This window comes from Volvox carteri, assembly GCF_000143455.1.
Source record: "Volvox carteri f. nagariensis unplaced genomic scaffold VOLCAscaffold_37, whole genome shotgun sequence".
In the NCBI taxonomy this organism is placed as follows: domain Eukaryota; kingdom Viridiplantae; phylum Chlorophyta; class Chlorophyceae; order Chlamydomonadales; family Volvocaceae; genus Volvox; species Volvox carteri.
Window position 1 is genome coordinate 564758 of NW_003307580.1, and position 16865 is coordinate 581622.

Sequence of the window (16865 nt, forward strand, 5' to 3'; positions counted from 1 at the left end):
CCATACGAGCTGCAAGTCCAAGGCGGTTATTGTAGACTCATTACCGCCCCGCTTGGCTAATTGTTCATAAATTAATCCTCGTGGCACAGGCAAATGTGTATGAACCCTAAAAACAAATCCACTGATCTTCCCAGGCCACAAGATATTGGCAACGCTAGCTTATCAATCCGGGTCGCTAGTACTAATGCGAACGCACCTGCACGTGTCGAAGGGTGTTCGCCATATTACTCAATGTCTACCTTTTCACATCTGCGCGTGTACCATGTTAATCGTAATACCGTTGTGCATATCCTCCCGAACTGCACTCCAACCTTGTGCTCATTCCCGGCGGGAACACCCTTTCGACACCTTTCAGCTCTTAAGGCTCGTAACGCTAATGCAGGCTCGGGACTGTCGTGCCCATACATGGCAACCTTAAGCCAGAAGTAATTGTCTGTCATGCAATCGAGCTCGCGTGTGGAGGTTATCAAAGTGTCTCCATCGAGAAAGAGTAAATACTCGAGTTTTGGTGGGCCTTGCGGGTTGACTATTTGACGACAAGCGCACCCAAATGGATGAGATTTACTGAATTCGTCTTGATTCTTTTTCATTTCTTATCAGAGGCACTTAAATCACCATCGCGTTTGACGCATGAAGATATGGTTTCTCCAATCGGCATACTGAAGCCTTTTATTATATTATAATGAAACAGATTACACTAGTTATCTCAAATAAAAGATTTTTTCGCTTATCACCCTGGGGCTGCGGAGTTTACATGGAACATGTCTAGCAACAAGAAGACACTGAGAGTCGGCATACTGCGCCTTCGATGTCAGGTAGTGGGACCGATTTCTCTGCTTCTCCCAAATGAACGTCGCCGCCTGGCTCCCTGATTACGTCCCCGGGGTCGCAGGAGCCACAGCGGTACTATATAGCTCTTCAATGCCCTCACAGCGGAAGCAAGACGTCTGCCAGCACGATAAGCTTAAAAAGCATCCGGCATGACCAGGTAAGCATTTGATACTTAATTTGCACTCCTTCGGCCCACGCAACCGTACGTGCCTCAACAATGACTTGCTTTGCGGTCGTGTGCTGCTTCCCCTCACCGATTAGCGCCCATGTAGCACCCATACGCCAAGCACTGGACATGAAAGCATTCCAAACTTCCCCAAAATCTGCTGAGGTCCACAGCAACAGCAACTTGAGCTCGTTTTTCGGTCCCAGCTCTTCCTGACACTCCCAGGAACTCCCCCCGCAGGTCCCATCTTTCTCCTCCCCATGCACCTCCCGTAATGCAACCCTCACCCCAACCCTTCCCACCCTCCCCATCCCACTCCATCCACCCAACAGACCGCTCGCACGGAGACCTCCGAGCCCAGCAGGAACCCCGACTTCGCTTGCAGCTCCTTTCTCTTGCGCTTGCCTGCCCCTTTGGCCGTCCTGCCTCCGGAGCAGCCACTGCTGCGACTGGACCTCTTCTCCGCGCCGGGTCTGGAACCTTCCGGAGGTGCGGCACCGTGGCTGCAACCGTCGGCTCCCCTACAGCCCCGTCTGTGTGTGCGGGGGTTAGGCCGGCCCTTCATTGCAGCGTAACCCCCTCACGCTCAAGATATCTCAACTCAGAAATCCCTGACAGTGGACCATTTGGTTTTGTGACCTGAAATAACACCGTTCGGAAAATTGTCTTTTCCAGGGATCGATGTGGAGTCTGGTGGCCTAGCCGGTCGGCTGGTGGCCAGTGGCTTGGTGGCTGGAACGTCCCTGGGCGCAGATGCCACCTCGAGGCTGTTGCAGGGGCAGCGAGTGACGCTGACGTTGGCGCTGACTGCTGACGCGGCATCGGCATCGGCATCGGCACTGCTGGGGGATTTGGGGAATGGGTTGGAGGCGGCGTCCGCCAGCAACGATCTTGGCAAGGTGGGTTTACAACGTCTCAGGGCCCTGCGGCGATGGACGGCCTGCGGTGGCCCGCGAGAGTAGGACGTTTTGGGGAGATGTATACACCTCCTCTTTCACAAGGGCGGAAGAACCTCCGGATTTGCTAAAATTTTTGTTCAGTTTTAAGGATTGAGGATTAATGTCGTTCGTCGTTGAGCGTGCCGTTAAGTTAGCAGATCATCCCAATCTGATCTGAGATTCATGGTAAAGATAAAGAAAAAGTGGGACAACAAACAGCAAACAAGAAACAACAAACAAGAAACAACAAACAAGGAGCTTGGTCTTGCTGTACGTGTATTACTGCAGCAATCCTCCCCTGCTATTGGAGGATTTGGCCCGCTTCGATCCTCCTTAAACCTGTAAATCCACGGCCGGCGTATAAAGCTGGTATATGAAGCTGGAATCGTACAGTTTCTGTATCCGTACAGTAATGTACGGCACCAGCGCTTAGCACCTGGCTGAGAGGCTTGATGACTCCGAGGGTGCATCCGGAGTGGAGCTCTGTGAATGCTATATACTGTCTGGCGGTTATTTCTGTTTTATTCGTTGACGCTGTGACGTTGGCTGCCGGCAGGTGGTGGTTAGCAGTTTGTCTGGTCTGGGGGCCGGTCTGTCGGCCCACGAGGTGCTCCTGGAGCTGGAGCTGCTTGGCGCGCTCCAGGGAGGTGAGGGGGAGAGAGAGAGGAAGGGAGACGGAGGATGGCGGGGAGGGGAAAGGGAGTGGAGGGAGAGGGAAAGGTATGAAGCACAAACGCGACCTGGGACGTGGCACGAATGCACGTGGCACGAAGCGCCCCAACTGCCCTCCCTTGTCGAATGTTCCACTTGCTCGCTTGCATTCAGGAGTGTGTGTTATCGTCCTTGCGGTTACCTGACCGTTACATTCCCCCCTGGCGAGACCCCACAATGCCCTTTCCTCCCCCCCATGCAGCCGGTGAGGCAGCGGAGGCCCCGGCCACGTCCTCCCCCTCCTCCTCCTCCCCGTCTTTAGAGCTGCTGGAGGCGCTGGTGCAGGAATGCCTTGTCAAGCAGGTCTGTGTGGCCAGATTGGGAAAGAGGGGGGTTGAGGAGAGCCGGGCTGGGTGGAACCAACCCAGGAAAGACCTGGTGACGCGTCTGCGTTTCACCGTGTGTGTTTCCCACCTCTCAAACCCCCCGTCAATCCCCGCCCAGGCCGCCATGTCCCAAGTGGCGAGGCAGCTGGACAGCACCACATGTAAGGCGGAGGAGCTATCCTGGAGGCTGGTGGACGCGGAGAAGCGCAGCCGGTGGGTGTTGCAGCCTGTGGGGCTCCACACAAGCACATATACACGCACGCGCGCGCTACGGATGCTATAGCTGCTGTTCTTGCTCTGTTTAGGCCGTACAGCGATTGCCGGGAGGCCATGATGGTGTCATATGGCCTCTGCCACTGCTGCCACTGCCACTGTGAATGAAGGGTCTGCACGAGCACCGTTCATAATCTGTCAGAGGTTTTATGTAGACGGCGTTTACTCGTCTCACACGCACGTCCCATACATGAGTAAAACTAAAATGTCGTCATCTCGAACTCCGCCCAACCCCCATTTGGGCCTCCTGATCTCTGGGTCGGGTGCGGGTGGGAGAAAGGGTTATCTTTCTCCGGCCATTTCCGAAGCCATTTCCTGCTGTTGCTGTTGCTGTTGCTGTTGCTGTTGCTGTTGCCCGCTACTGCCATCAGGAACCTCGTGGCGGACAACGAACGGCTGCAGCAGCTGTTGCAAACGGAGCAGCAGGTGAGTTGGCGGCTGGTAGTTAGCGGTAAGAATGGCCGTTAACAAGGTGGTACAGAGGGGGGAGTTTAAGGGGCGCGTGGCGCGTGCCCGCATCCTTCCCTCAACACAACAGGCCGCGAAAGGCCAGCCACTGCCAGTCACGGCCCCAGTTAATGTGCCGCCCTTGCCGCGTCCTTCAACCACACACATCCCATCCTTCATCCTAATTTCCCCCTTCGTTTTTTCAGTTTCCCTACCCCCCCCCCCGGGCCCCTGCCCCTCCCTTTCTCCCTGCATCAGGCTTGGCGGATACCCCAGTTGAGGATGTTGGTGAATTCGGCCATGTTGAGTCGGGACGAGCTCATTGAGCGGTGAGGACGACGTTTGGGTGATGGGGGGAGGGGGGACAAGGGAGAGACAACTGCACTCGGACGCATGGTAATAGGGGCCAGTAGGAGGTGTGCGGCCCGGTCGAGAAAGAGGCGGCCGTAGAAATCGGTCGCCGGGCGGTACCTGCCGCGTATGAGACCTAGTAACATGTTGGGGGGATTGTGCGGGAAATTTAGGGGCATTACGGAGCCTCCTGTGTGTGTGTGTGTGTGACCCTCATCATGCGCAGGTGTGAGAGTGTGATGGCGGCCTATGGGCGGGAGAGGGCTCGAAATGGGGACCTGGTGGAGCGACTGAGGGTGCTGCATTCAGAGCAGGTACCCCGCGTGTGGGTATATGAGTATGTGTGTTTGTGTATCGTATCTCTTACATAACGATCCGGGCCTGACGCTGGCCAGCGGCACCTAACCGTATGCCAACGGGAACGACCGCCGAAGCACTTCATCATTGGAGGGGCGTTATATCGGCCAGGATCCTAACCGTTCTCCCGTACCAACGCAAGGCGTCGTCACGATCCTCTAGCCAGCTACAGACATCAGCTCAGATGCCAAGCAACCTTCGTTCCACCGAGCGCATGCTCTACAGCTGCGCGACCTACCAATGCACTCACACCGGTGCCAATCGCCACCCTCTCCTTGCGAATTCTGCCGTCGCCCAGTTTAGTTATCCAATCACCACCTAGGATACAGTCTGATCCAGGCCCTATGCAGAACTAATTCTCTGCCCACTGCTCTGCGGCAGTGTATAGGCTTACGTATTGGGCTCCCCCTCCAGCCGCCCAGCGCACTGGTAGAACCCCGTGTCTCATCTCAGCATTCGACACCCCAATCTACTCCATCCGGGGGACCAGCGGTGGATATGTGTGCTTTCCTTACCTTCGAAGTCCCCCCTCATCCGGTGACGAATTACCGGAACCCGTTCCCTCGTCCTGCCCTTTGCCCGCGCCCTCTTATCGCCATCTGTCTCCACGATCTCCTCCTCCACCTGTCCTCTCCTCCACCTGTGCGGCAGGTGGACGCTCTGGAGCTCAAAAAGCGCTATCAGCAGCTGCAAGAGGCGCACGAAGAGCAGGTGGGTAACTGGGGATCGAACCGTAGATCGCAGTGTGAGAGACTTACCGCACCGAATAAGCTTTTGCAACGTGAGTACAGATCTGTAGCAGCTGATACACAGTACGGCACTATAAATACGCGCGTAGCGCGGCCACCAGCATCTCGAGAGGCCTTTTCAGCGGCCAGCTGCTACAAGATCTACCGCAATTTGGATTCCACTTCCGCCCTGTGTAAGCCCAGTCTAAATTCTCAATCATCACCTCAGCTTCTGAAAGCAAGACGGAAACCAACACTGGAGTCCAACCGATACACAGGAAGCGTCCGGCGGTGGCAAGATTCACGACCAGTTCGGACTCCCGGACTCCTCTATATGCACAATCCAGTTTGGGCCCGTCCGTGCATGTGCCCGCGCATGTGCTCGTGGGTAATGCATGATGTGTCCTGGGTGATATCAACAACCCAGCTCTCCACTTCCATTGCCGCGCACTGTTGTTGGGTCTGGTGGCCAGGCGCGTGCGTACGCTGATCTGGAGGGTGAGTCCATGAAGGTGGCCCAGCTGCGTGCAACTGTCAAGACGCAGGAGGAGATCATTCACAACCTTGAGGTACGGCAGGTCGGCTGCGGGCCTTAATGCTCGAGGGGGGAGACGGGGCGGGGGGGAAACGGGGCACAAGCGACCGCCGGTGGCCGAAAAAACCCGAGCAACTTCGTGTGTTGACCGCCTTTTCCTGTGGTGAGCTTATTTTCCACAGAATCCCTAAGCACTCCAAAATCGCCGTGCGCCGCCCAATGTCACCATCCTTGGCCTACAAAGCTGCGTCAAAAGCCCTGCACAGAATGGGCAGCGATTCGATTGGCATACATACATGGCACAACTGCAATCTCCGACCTGCCAGGCGCACGAGATCCGTTTGCGACGGTCCACATCTCCTCACCAGTACAGACACACCACCAGAAGCCACAACGAACACAGGCATGTTTGAATCTAGGCAGGTTAGTCATCAAACGTTACCCATTGCGCTCAACACATCCAATGCGGACGACGGTGTGGCCGCGGGCCGCAGGCGGCAGCGCATGAATTGCACATTATCTGCTGTTGTTGATAGCAATACCATGTTTTTAAATATATAATTGTTAAGGTCAACGAATTATGTCAAGTCCCTATCGTATAGTGGTTAGTACATCACGTTGTGGCCGTGAAGACCCCGGCTCGAATCCGGGTAGGGACATTTTTTGCTGGACTGACTTCGATCAAATGTTCTGAGAATATTCTATTGTGTCTTCCCAGAGAAAGCTCGCTGTTGTAATTTCTTGTGGGGAAATATCTTACATGAAGGACGTGCTGCTCATGTTTCAAATTCCGATCATTTTTACGACTAAAACTGAGTCCTGTTGCATCCGGTGTAGCAAAGACAGTTCATTGTCGTTTCGTTGCCATGAATGCATATGTCATTCATCCCTGGGATTACCATTTTCCCCATGAGTTTCCCTTCCTATCGTTGCCATTATTTTCTGTGGCACGCCATTTGCCTCAATGCCTCGGCGCTCTGCATTGCCATGAGGATAGCGGTGTCCAGGTATTGTCAAAGAACTTCATGCCGCACTTCAGGCTTATTGACGCTGTAAGCTGTAAGCATGTGAGCATCATTACTAATATGTACCACTTCCATCTACATACTGGGATGAATCACTTGCCATTACAACATTTAACCAAAAATTGAATATTAGCAGCGAATTTTCTAGGCCGAGCGCGGTAATAAACTGTTCGTGTACCATTCTCGGTGGTCACTGAAGGATATCTATTCGCATTATTTCTACTGCTAATTTCCTTTATATTTTATATACGCCTGCAGTTACAAAGGGACCATTTATAACCATCGACGTGCCAAACGCTCTTAATCGTGCGTGGAACTCAAATCCTTAAATCCTCGGCTCAGCATTCGGCCCAGATGGCAACACATCATCTTCTGTCAGCCTTTGCCTCCATGCTAAATCCCATTAATCCCCTCCGACTATGCTTAATCCGAATCCTTTTAATCCATTCTATCCCGCACCCTAAACGGGCCTCTGTCCGCCCCTCCCTGGGTGTCGCTGCAGGCTTTGCTCGCACAGGCCGTTCAGAAGGTCAAGCCGCGGGCTCCAGTTACAGCACAGAATATCGGCGCCTCGAATCCTCATCCTCCTGCAGCTACAGCTGACATCGAAGCTGGAGCTGCCGCTGTTTCCGGCGAAATGATTGACTTGCGAACTCCAGCGGATCTGCGAGCCCAGCTGGAGGCTTCGGAGCAGCGGTTGCTACAGCTCCAGGATGAGCTAGCTGTGCAGCAGGCAGCAGCGCAGGAGAAGGATCAGCAGATACAGCGGATGGAGGCGGAGCTGGAGACCCTACGGCAACACACGGTGACGGAATTCCCGGCAGTGGACATGGAGGCTGCGGAGGCGGGAGAGGGGCCCCGTCAAGAACGGCCGGGCACCTCCGCCGGGCAGCGGCTGGAGAGCCGTGGTGAAAAGGGTGGCGGCGCTGTTACGGGCAAGCGACAGGAGGACGCGGGGGATCGAGCACAAGGGGATGAATTGTTGGAAGAATTGGGCGTGGAGATGCAGCAGCCGTTAGGGAAGCAGGAGAAGGAGGACGACGGCGGCGTTACGCCCGGCTCGGAAAGCGAGGCGCGACGAGGGACGGAAGAGGATCAGGCAAAGAAGACGGGACCAGCAACGTCAGAGGAGGCCGAAGCTACGGACGAGCGGCTGCAGCAGCTGCAGGAACGAATACAGAGTCTAGAAAGCGAGTTGGTGGCGGCACGGGAGCGCATCCGGGAGCTGTCCGAGAGCGAAGAGGAGGTTAGCAGGGAGATGCGCAACCTGTTGGTGGGGAAAACCCAGAAGTGGTCCTCTGTTGGGTTCGCTCCATATACGTGTGTGTGAGTTACACCTTGAGCTGCGTTACCCTCCAAAGGTGTATCACATTCTCGTGTGATGATTAAATATCTGCCTGCGCCTCTGCACCTTCGCCGCACGGGCTGCATGGTCTCTGACGCAGCACCACCCGCCCGACGCACCTTCCCACCTGCACTGTTTCACGTCGGTCTGTTTCGCGTCCGGCTCCGTGTTGCTCCTTTCCACATTCGCCCTTACGTAGAGCGCTGCGGCGGAGGTCCGGAAACTGCAATTGGAATTGGCCCAGCTCACGGAGGAGAGGACCGCATCACAGCTGAGAGCTGAGTACGCGGAGGGGGCGGCTGAGGCGGCACAGAGCGAGCTGGCAGAAGTGACTCGAAAGTGAGGAAGTGCGAGTGAGGGACATGCGGGCTCCACCCGGGCGGTCGGCACCCGGGGGGTGCACGGACACGACTGGGATGTGTGTCTGTATGTGTGTGTATGTGTATGCGTGTATTAACGACCTGAGCCGCGAGGGGGTATGTGTATGTGTATGTGTATGTGTATGTGTATGTACCCCTCAGTCCTCACCCGTTGTCGCACGTGTTCCACACACGCTCCCGCCCTCCCCGCCCTCGTCCAGGTGTGCCCGGGAGATCGCGGCGCTCAAGACCCGTCTTGCGGAGAAGGACGCGGCCATGATGGGCGGATTTGGCGGGCTGGAACAGCTGTCGACCCGCAGCGAGCCGCCCTTCCCCGCCTTTCCCCCCCCACCCGCACTCCCCTCCTCCCAGTCGGCGGTGCCCAGCCCGACGGGACCCGCCGCGGCCCCAGCTCCTCTCTCCGACGCTCGGAGTGGCCCAGCCCCATTAGCAGCCCTAGGTACGGAGGCGAATGGCAGTGGCAGTGAGAGAAGAGCTGGGGTGCGGCAAGCGGGGCTGAGCAGGCTCACGTCGTTGGCGCACGTCCCCGGCATAGGCGCGGATGATGGGCAAGCACAGCACATGCATGGGCAGGCGCCGGGACTTACCGCGGCGGAGGCGGCTGCAGGCGGCCCTCGCGCCCTGATGTGGATGAAGAGCAGGCGGGGGCGCATGAGTATGAAGCCGGTGTCGTCGGTCCCACCGACGGAAGGATGACGAGCCGGGCGCTATCGTGTTGTCTGAGGAACCCTTCTACTGCGGATTGGACAAAGCGGAGTCAGGAAGGGACGTTGCTGTTCGCTGACCCGCTTTGAGGCGGCCGTGTCCGCTGACCTACCTTAAAGCGCTCCCTCTTGCATCGTGGCTCTATGAAAAGCCCTTCTTTCTTTTTAAGCCGTTGATTCCTTTCCAAGCGAGCCGAGGGCGGGCTGTGCTATAAAACGGGCGGCCCACTTGACAGCTGACTCTTGTTTCATGAGACCGTTACGTGGAAAGCCTCAGGACGATCCCGTTCATTGTGAGTCCCTTTTTCATGAAGGAGTGAATGACGGTATGTCACGGTGGTGTGGCTGCGGTCAATCCACTAGCAGCAGCCAAACGCGTCTTTTTTATAAACCTCAACTCGTTTCCGCCCGTCACTAAGAACGCATTCGCGAGGTAGCTGCCGCTACCATTTCAGGGCACAGGCGCCATGGGGCTCATTACAAGGCACTCCCTTACTTTTCCTTCCGGCGAGGAGCCCCGCTTGGGGGTATGAACCAATGTATGAACCAATTGATTCCTGTTCAATAGGCTCCCCCGCAGCGATCGCTAACAACCACCCGAGACCTTAACATGCTCGATCGAGCAAAATGTTGAGGGGAGTCAGGGAACGGACTCCGGAGGCCCCACGAGACTCATGCGTCCAGCCATAATCCAAAAACAGAACAACGTAACCACGCGCAACTGCATGGCGTGCAATCCTGTTTCCGGTAGCCCCCGCTTCAGCTAGACCGCTGCGCTGACTGGAGCGCCTCTGGACCACCTAACTTCTGCATTTATGCCAATAAACATGCGGCGCGGCTTTGCATGGCGCTCCCCCCACCTCAACCAAGTGTCACATCCAACGATAGAGAGTCTTCCACCAGGAGCCCTTTAACAACGTCCAGATGGATCTGAATGCACCAAACCACTCCACTCCCTAGTCCGACGTAGCCGACGGCAGCCCTGTTCCCCTCACCTCCCTACAGCGATCCCAGCGCATGGCCGCAGTACGCGCTCATCCTCTTACCGCCGCCCACCCCTGCTAAGCGGTCTTCCCCTAAAGTACGGCCATACCCGTCCAGGCTCTCGCATCTGCTGCAGCGCCCCGCCTCACGGCGTAAACCCGGCCATTTCCGCTTCAACCACTCTACCTGATAACTACCAACGACCTATATTTACCCCAGTTTCCTGTCCGATAGACAGCGCCGCCGCCGCCACACGCCCGTTGCACGGGCGCTGCAGCCTCACGCCAGGAGTGAAAACAGAAGCGTTGTCGCCGATGCCATCGCTGGCTCCGTGCCGGACCAGCTTCCCTCCCCCTCACGCGCTCTTGCTGCTGCTAGACCAGGGCCACCACCAAGATGACGATTTGGACGACTTGGTTGGCTCCAGGGGCGGCAGCTCCGATGCGCTCGTCGGGGTTTCCTTGCCTGCCTGGTTCTGCGCGACATACGAAAGGGCCGCATACAAGGGGCTGTTACAAGGGCGCCTCGGCAGCCAGAAAGCCCGAGTGATGTGGACTACACACGATCTGGGGGACACACATACACACACACGGACGGATGGGCGGACCCAGGACGGTGACTGAACTTGGCCGTCCTGAGACGAAGTGTTGGTACACGTAGTGCTGCTGGCAAACCCAGCCCAACATGCGACGGACTCTCAAATCCGTGGGGTTCCTGCTTCCGATGCCGATCCTGTTTCCATCCAGAAGCTCCAGGACAGACGGTGACGACCATCCGTGCCCCGTCCCAGCTTTATTAGGCCGTAAAGGCCATCCCCATAGATTGCCGTGTGCAGCTCTCCGCTGCCCGATCGGATGTGACGCTGCCGCCCATCATCTTTCCCTGCTAACGCCTCCCCCCGAACCACCGCACTGCTGCGCTGCCAGCGGCCATCTGTTGCCGATCTCCAAACCAGATGGAATCCCTCAAAACGTGATAACAATCTGGCGCATGTTAGGGCAATGCCGGGCCCCGCCCAGCAACCGTACATGTGCAGGTTCCGTAAGGTTGTATGTGTGTAGGGAAAGGGTCGAGACATCCCCTAGTCCCCAAACAGACTCGGGTCAACACCACCGGGCCACACACGAACACATACACACATAGACACACAAGTGCACGCACAGCCCTCCAGTTCCCTTATCAGCGCCAGCATCCCTCAAAATCAACGGCCTGCGAACATAAATGCCGACTGGCCGCAGGCAATCTCCACCGCAACACACATACGACGTATCGTACATGGCCCGAAGCTGAAATCCAACACGGACCACACCATCCTCGCGCGACGCAGAGCTGCAAGGCCCCTCCCCGCTTCCACACACACATACAAACCGGCGGCTCACAACACGCCCACCTGGACGAGGAGCGGCCCCCTCAGGGTCTTTATTCTACCTGGCCAGCGGCAGTGCCCGGCTTCACTGGGACCTGGAGCCCAACCTGGTTTCGGAGCCCAGATGCGATAGTCCCAGGTGCGAAAGTGCAGGAAAAGGCGGCGGAGGTGCGGAGCGGAGAGCCAGTGGCGATGTTGCATGGGAGGCGGCGGAGGTATTATGGCGGTGGGACTACACCAAGTGCTGAAGGGAATGCTGGCTGAGCTCGTCGTGTAGGGCAGGCAACTGCAGTTGCCAGCCCTATACTACTAAGATAGCCTTACTGGTGAGCTCCCACCAAACACATCGGAACAGATTGGAGCAGAGAAGGTGTATGATGCGGCCCATGATGTGTGTGCAGCACCCTCGCCAATACGCCCTTAGCTGGGGAAATCATCACGCAAATCATCCACATCCAACAACTCCGTGTCGTGCTGTGCCACAAGCAACTCAGACAGGCACGAAGAAACCAGATAACCGCTGGTCGAGACGCACTGACTGACAACTGACCAAAACGCGGAATGGGCCGCTTCACGAATAACCGTGCTGCGCAACATGCAGACAAGTCACGGCGCAGCCATATGCGCCCCACATCGCCGGCCATCGAATCCACTAACCACGGTCCTGCTTTACACACATTCGTTTCGGCCTACCGCTGGCCTGCCACCAGCACTGCCGCGTCGCCCAAGCTCAGCTCCCTAAACAACCAGCATCAATGAAATCCCTACACCATGCCAACCACGCTGCTACCCTCCATTTCCTGCACTTCCAATCCCACCCATTTCCTCCCTCCCTCCCCTACTTCGTCTTTCCCTCCACTGCCCCCCTCCCCACGTACCACGCTGAGCAGCAGCGAGTCTGCGCCCAGGTAGACCTTGTTGGCCGACTGGGATATCGTGCTGGCAATCTCACGAGCAGCCTAAGGGGGTGGGTGCGGTGAACCACATGCCGGAGGATGAGGGGGAGGTAGCCACGCGAGGGCACTATTGTAAGGAGGCGGGGATAAGACGCATGTGAAAATAGTCAAGCAGAGAAGCCGGATTAGCATGAGAACGTCCCAAGGGTCCCCCGTAACAACCCGTTCCACGCAGCCCTCACTGATCCCGGCGCCGCAGGGTTACCTCAGCGGCCGCCGCGGCCAGATGTCTCCCTCCTCTCCATTGCCATACCCCCAGAACAGAAGCGAAAGAACATGCCCAGAAGACCCAGAAGAGATCGGAAAAACTGCCCGAGCGCTGTAGCTACCCCAACCGGGTGTTATTGCGACTGCTACTAGCCATAAAGGGCTAGGAAACGCACCTCAATCTTACGCAACGTGAGGAAGGCCGGGTTCTGCTTGACCGCCTCACCAATGAGCTTGGCGGATTGGGCCTACGGCAGTATATGGATAGCGATAAAGCATGTCATACAAAAAAGATATCAATTGTCAATATCCAAAACGTCAAGTAGCAAGGGGGAGGGGAACCGCACTGGGAGGGACTCCGCGGCCAGGGAAACGACGACGATGTCTGGCACTTCATTTGAGGTCCACGTAACTAGCCGGAGCCCCCTCCCACGTACCCGCCACCGTCGCCTTCCGGCCCCCTTGTCTCCGTGCTCACATCCGCGCTTCAACTACACCCCGGGATCAGGCACTGCCCCACAAGAGCTCCAGCTCCCACATCTTCGTATCCCCGGGCGTGTCAGCAGGACCACCCCTCATGTCCATGTAGACCAACAAAAAAGCTGGAAATCTACGAAGGGCCCCGGAGCCCACGTTAAAGCAGCGGGCCGGCCTCCGGGAAAACGTAACTCAGAATTTTAGCCGCAATCCTCTGCACTGTTATCGCCCTCTCCCCGCCGGCGCGTGCCCCAAAGAATCCTGAAATCCAACGCCGGCCCTCTGTCTCTTTCCCCCACTCCTGCTCCTGTTATGGCCGCTAGCCAGGGTGCCTTACCTCACCCTGCGCCCGCACTATGGCGCTCTGCTTCTCCTGCAGCGCCTTCTCCACCTGCGCATAACAGTCAAGGTTGTGGGAGAGAAAAGCTGTTTAGGACCGCCACAAAACGGAAAGCGGCGATTATGTGTGTATGTGTATGTGACTGCCTATGCTACACTGCGCGGGCGTAGCACACCGCAGGACACCAATCGAGCTAAGCAAAGAGATGTGCTGATCGGTTAACTAACTTGCATACCCTGTCCTCTACCACAACCCGCCCTCCGCCTCGGCCCACCGCCTCCCGAACCACCCCAAATGCCATAAAACACTATGCACTCAGCCCGCACCCCCACTCACAATAAACTTGGCCCTCTCCGCCTCCTGCTGCGCCACCTGCTTGGCCTCCACCGCCGCCGTGTACTCTTTAGAGAAGGTCAGGTTGGTAATGGACACATCCTCCAAAATGATGTTGAAGTAGCGGGCACGCTCCGTCAGAATGCGGCGGATGTCGCGAGAGACCACCTAGGGGAAGCGGTCCTGACGTGTGAGCTGGGGTGGCTTTGGATTGATTATCAGCATATTTAACATCTTGTACATTTCTATTACTTCTAGGAGAATGGATGCCTTCAACAGCTGTGGTGCAGGGGGCCAGGAAAGGCTACGGTGCGCTGGCGGCAAGTTCGAAGATTCGAGACAAGAGCTTGCTGATCTCCCTGGACGCGGGCCATGCTGCCCAGGTGCATCGTGTCCCCATGAGCAGATGGAACTGACTTTGCCAGGACCCATACCATACCACGGTTACCATGACCCACACCCTGCACCAATTTGCCATAGCTGCAGGGCGTTTGCGCTACCAGCGGCTTGGGGCATCCCATATCCGGCGACCGACCGTCAGTATGGTCCTGGCTGGCTGCCAAATTGTTGCTGCAGGACAGCCATCTGGGTTTTTGGGCACACACCTGCAGCTTCTTTCCCCAGGAGCCACGCGTGCTCGCCCGCGCTCTAAAAGCGAATGGTTTAGCGCCATGACCCACATGGCTAGTCTGCCCAAGTCTAGGGAAGGGAAAAACCCACCTCACGCTGGGTTAGCAGCTGGCTAGCATTGTATTGTGCAATGACGCTCTTGAGCGTCTCCTGTGAAGGGGGAAGGATTGGGGCGGGCAGGGTGCAGGCAAGAGTGTGCAAGCACGGTAACTGTTAATCAGGGGTAACTGTTAATCAGGGCTATCGTTGTAAAGGCGCCTGTGTGTTTGGAGCGGGTACGCGGATGGATGGAGCCATAAGCGTGCATAACATGATGCGTGCCGTAAGATGCACGACAGGGTATCTGCAAACATCCCGTATAGATCCCATGGGCATCATACCTGGATGATTGATGGTAGAACTCGCTCCGCGTAGTCCGTGCCGAGCGTGCGATAAATCTCCGGGAGCTTGTCGGGGTTGGGTCGGGTGAGGACACGGAGACCGACGTTCACCTGCATGGCAGCCGTATTTCATTGGATATAGAATGGCAGCAAGTTCCAAAAGGAGTGAACGCCCGCCAGACAAGGTATGGGAAGTCCTACCATCTGCAGGTCCTTGCTTCCCGACTGGCTCTGGATGACGCTTGGCCGAGCGCGCACATCATAGATAATTGGCCGCTCAAACCATGGGACCATGATATGCGTCCCTTCTTGATATACCTACATTTGCAGCAGCAGAAAAAAATCGATGACGCCTCGGGACATCGGAACAAGTCGGCGGCACCCAGACAGCACGGGACAGTTCCTATTATGGCTTGATGACACCCGTGACTGTTACACTTACGGTGTCCTTAATACCCATCAGACGGTTGAAGACTACCGCCCGGTGACCACCCTCCACGTTGAAAAGACTGTTGGTGCCCGCCCATACAGTCGCTCCGCCAAATATTACAACATTAGCGAGCGTGCGAGCAGTGCTCAGAGCTGAGGCAACACCTTGAGGGTTGGCGGCCATTTCACCTGATCGGCTGGAACGCGTGCCTAATCCTCAGGGGTAAGGAGTTATCTCTCAATCTTAAAGAGGTTATCCAGGATCAGCGTGAAAATTGGCCAAAAAATCCTTCAACGTGCGTCTCGCAAACCGCGAGGTACGGAACCCCCGCCAGCATGAGTAAATATCAGGCAAACCCCTTTCTACAGTTCGCTCTTGCAAAGTAATTTTCTTCGCCATGGCTACGTTATACGCCCGAAAGGGCGACCCACAGGCGCTGAAGGTGTACGCTGCAGCGCATTTATCGAATGCAAACCTTTCCTTCTCTGACGCTGCAAGCATACGGGATGTGGTCAGTAAGGGCAGCAATCCATTTGAGAACAATTCAATTTTGCTTGTTACGCCGTCTGTGCAGCTGTCGGAGCCAAGCGCCGCGGCTGCGTACCTGAGTAAGTGTTCAAAAGCGCTACCGGCGTGGGAAACTGATTTTGGTTTGTTTATTAAGTCTACACGTCTAGTCACTTTGCCTCAGGTCAGCCGTTTCAGGGCCTGCTTGGGCCTAGACCGCCGACACAATGCAAGTGCAAGGAAACCGTTGTGCCAAATAAAGCGATTATTTCCATAGGTTAGAGTACCGGAAGTAACTGAAGGGGAATGTTCGACAGCCGTAATTTTTCCTCTAGGGTATCTTCAGCAAACCCACGACTACCCCCATGCGGTTTCCTTCACGGCGTGCGGCTCGGATTTGCCATGCAGCTGGCGGCACCTCCACCCTACCCCTGAGCGTCCTTCAGTGGCTGGAGTGGGCTGAGACATGCCTGCGGCCGGTGTCCATGCTGGGAGGCGACCCCCTTGCAGCAGCGCTGCAACACCTAGAAGCTGCTGTGGCCTCAGGCGAGCTCAACTCAAGCAAAGTCACCCTCGCTGAGGTGGGTACGCGCGATTGGGCCGGGCCGTGCAGGGCATGGACAGCATCGGACTGCAGCGACTATCATCCGGGTCGCTTCGAAGAGCGTGGCCCCTGCCTCACATGCGGCTGCAGTTCGGGGACGGAGAGTCCCGCCAGCCTGGACGACAACGACGAGGACGGGAGAAAGATTGAAATTAATTGGGACGGGGAACGAGTACGGGAGAAGACACCTTTGAAAGGAAAAGCGGCTTCATTCAGTCTAATTGACCATCGGCGGAGGGCCGGAACCTAACGTTTGCACAGCAGCACAAGCACACAGGTCAGCGGCAAAAGGCCCCCGGCACAACACCCCTGACCTAGATTGATGCAGGATCCCAGGCAGGAAGGAGACGTTTTAATCAATATGGGGGCCGGGCTAGCCGGGGTGGGATAAGGCGATCCGGGGTGCGGGCGCCAGCCTCCAGTTCCCACCCCACACACCCCAACACTGACTACTAGTGAGGGGTGTATACATCGTAACAGCGACTCGCCTTCGGTCGCCTTGGTGAACCTTGCCAACTCTGCCTTGCCAACCCC

At 56.6% G+C, this 16865-nt stretch overlaps 2 protein-coding genes across 2 annotated transcripts; one reads left to right on the top strand and one right to left on the bottom strand.

The window, feature by feature from the left end:
• Positions 1-761: 761 nt before the first annotated feature.
• VOLCADRAFT_94413 (uncharacterized protein) lies at positions 762-9109 on the top strand (the record flags this gene model as incomplete). Its single annotated transcript, XM_002953560.1, has 16 exons — positions 762-815; positions 893-988; positions 1330-1486; positions 1673-1896; positions 2492-2582; positions 2849-2851; positions 2909-2949; positions 3091-3185; positions 3617-3671; positions 3951-4021; positions 4270-4357; positions 5052-5111; positions 5602-5697; positions 7191-7961; positions 8233-8372; positions 8614-9109. 16 exons carry the CDS (start codon positions 762-764, stop codon positions 9107-9109), a joined length of 2538 nt encoding a protein of 845 aa, XP_002953606.1.
• A 460-nt stretch (positions 9110-9569) lies between these two features.
• phb1 (prohibitin) lies at positions 9570-15472 on the bottom strand. The gene is made up of 9 exons (XM_002953648.1): positions 15233-15472; positions 14992-15108; positions 14791-14901; positions 14501-14560; positions 13784-13948; positions 13445-13498; positions 12807-12878; positions 12346-12426; positions 9570-10576 (listed from the first exon to the last, which is right to left on the bottom strand). Exons 1-9 carry the CDS (start codon positions 15401-15403, stop codon positions 10457-10459), a joined length of 951 nt encoding a protein of 316 aa, XP_002953694.1. The 5' UTR covers positions 15404-15472; the 3' UTR covers positions 9570-10456.
• Between the last annotated feature and the right edge of the window lie 1393 nt (positions 15473-16865).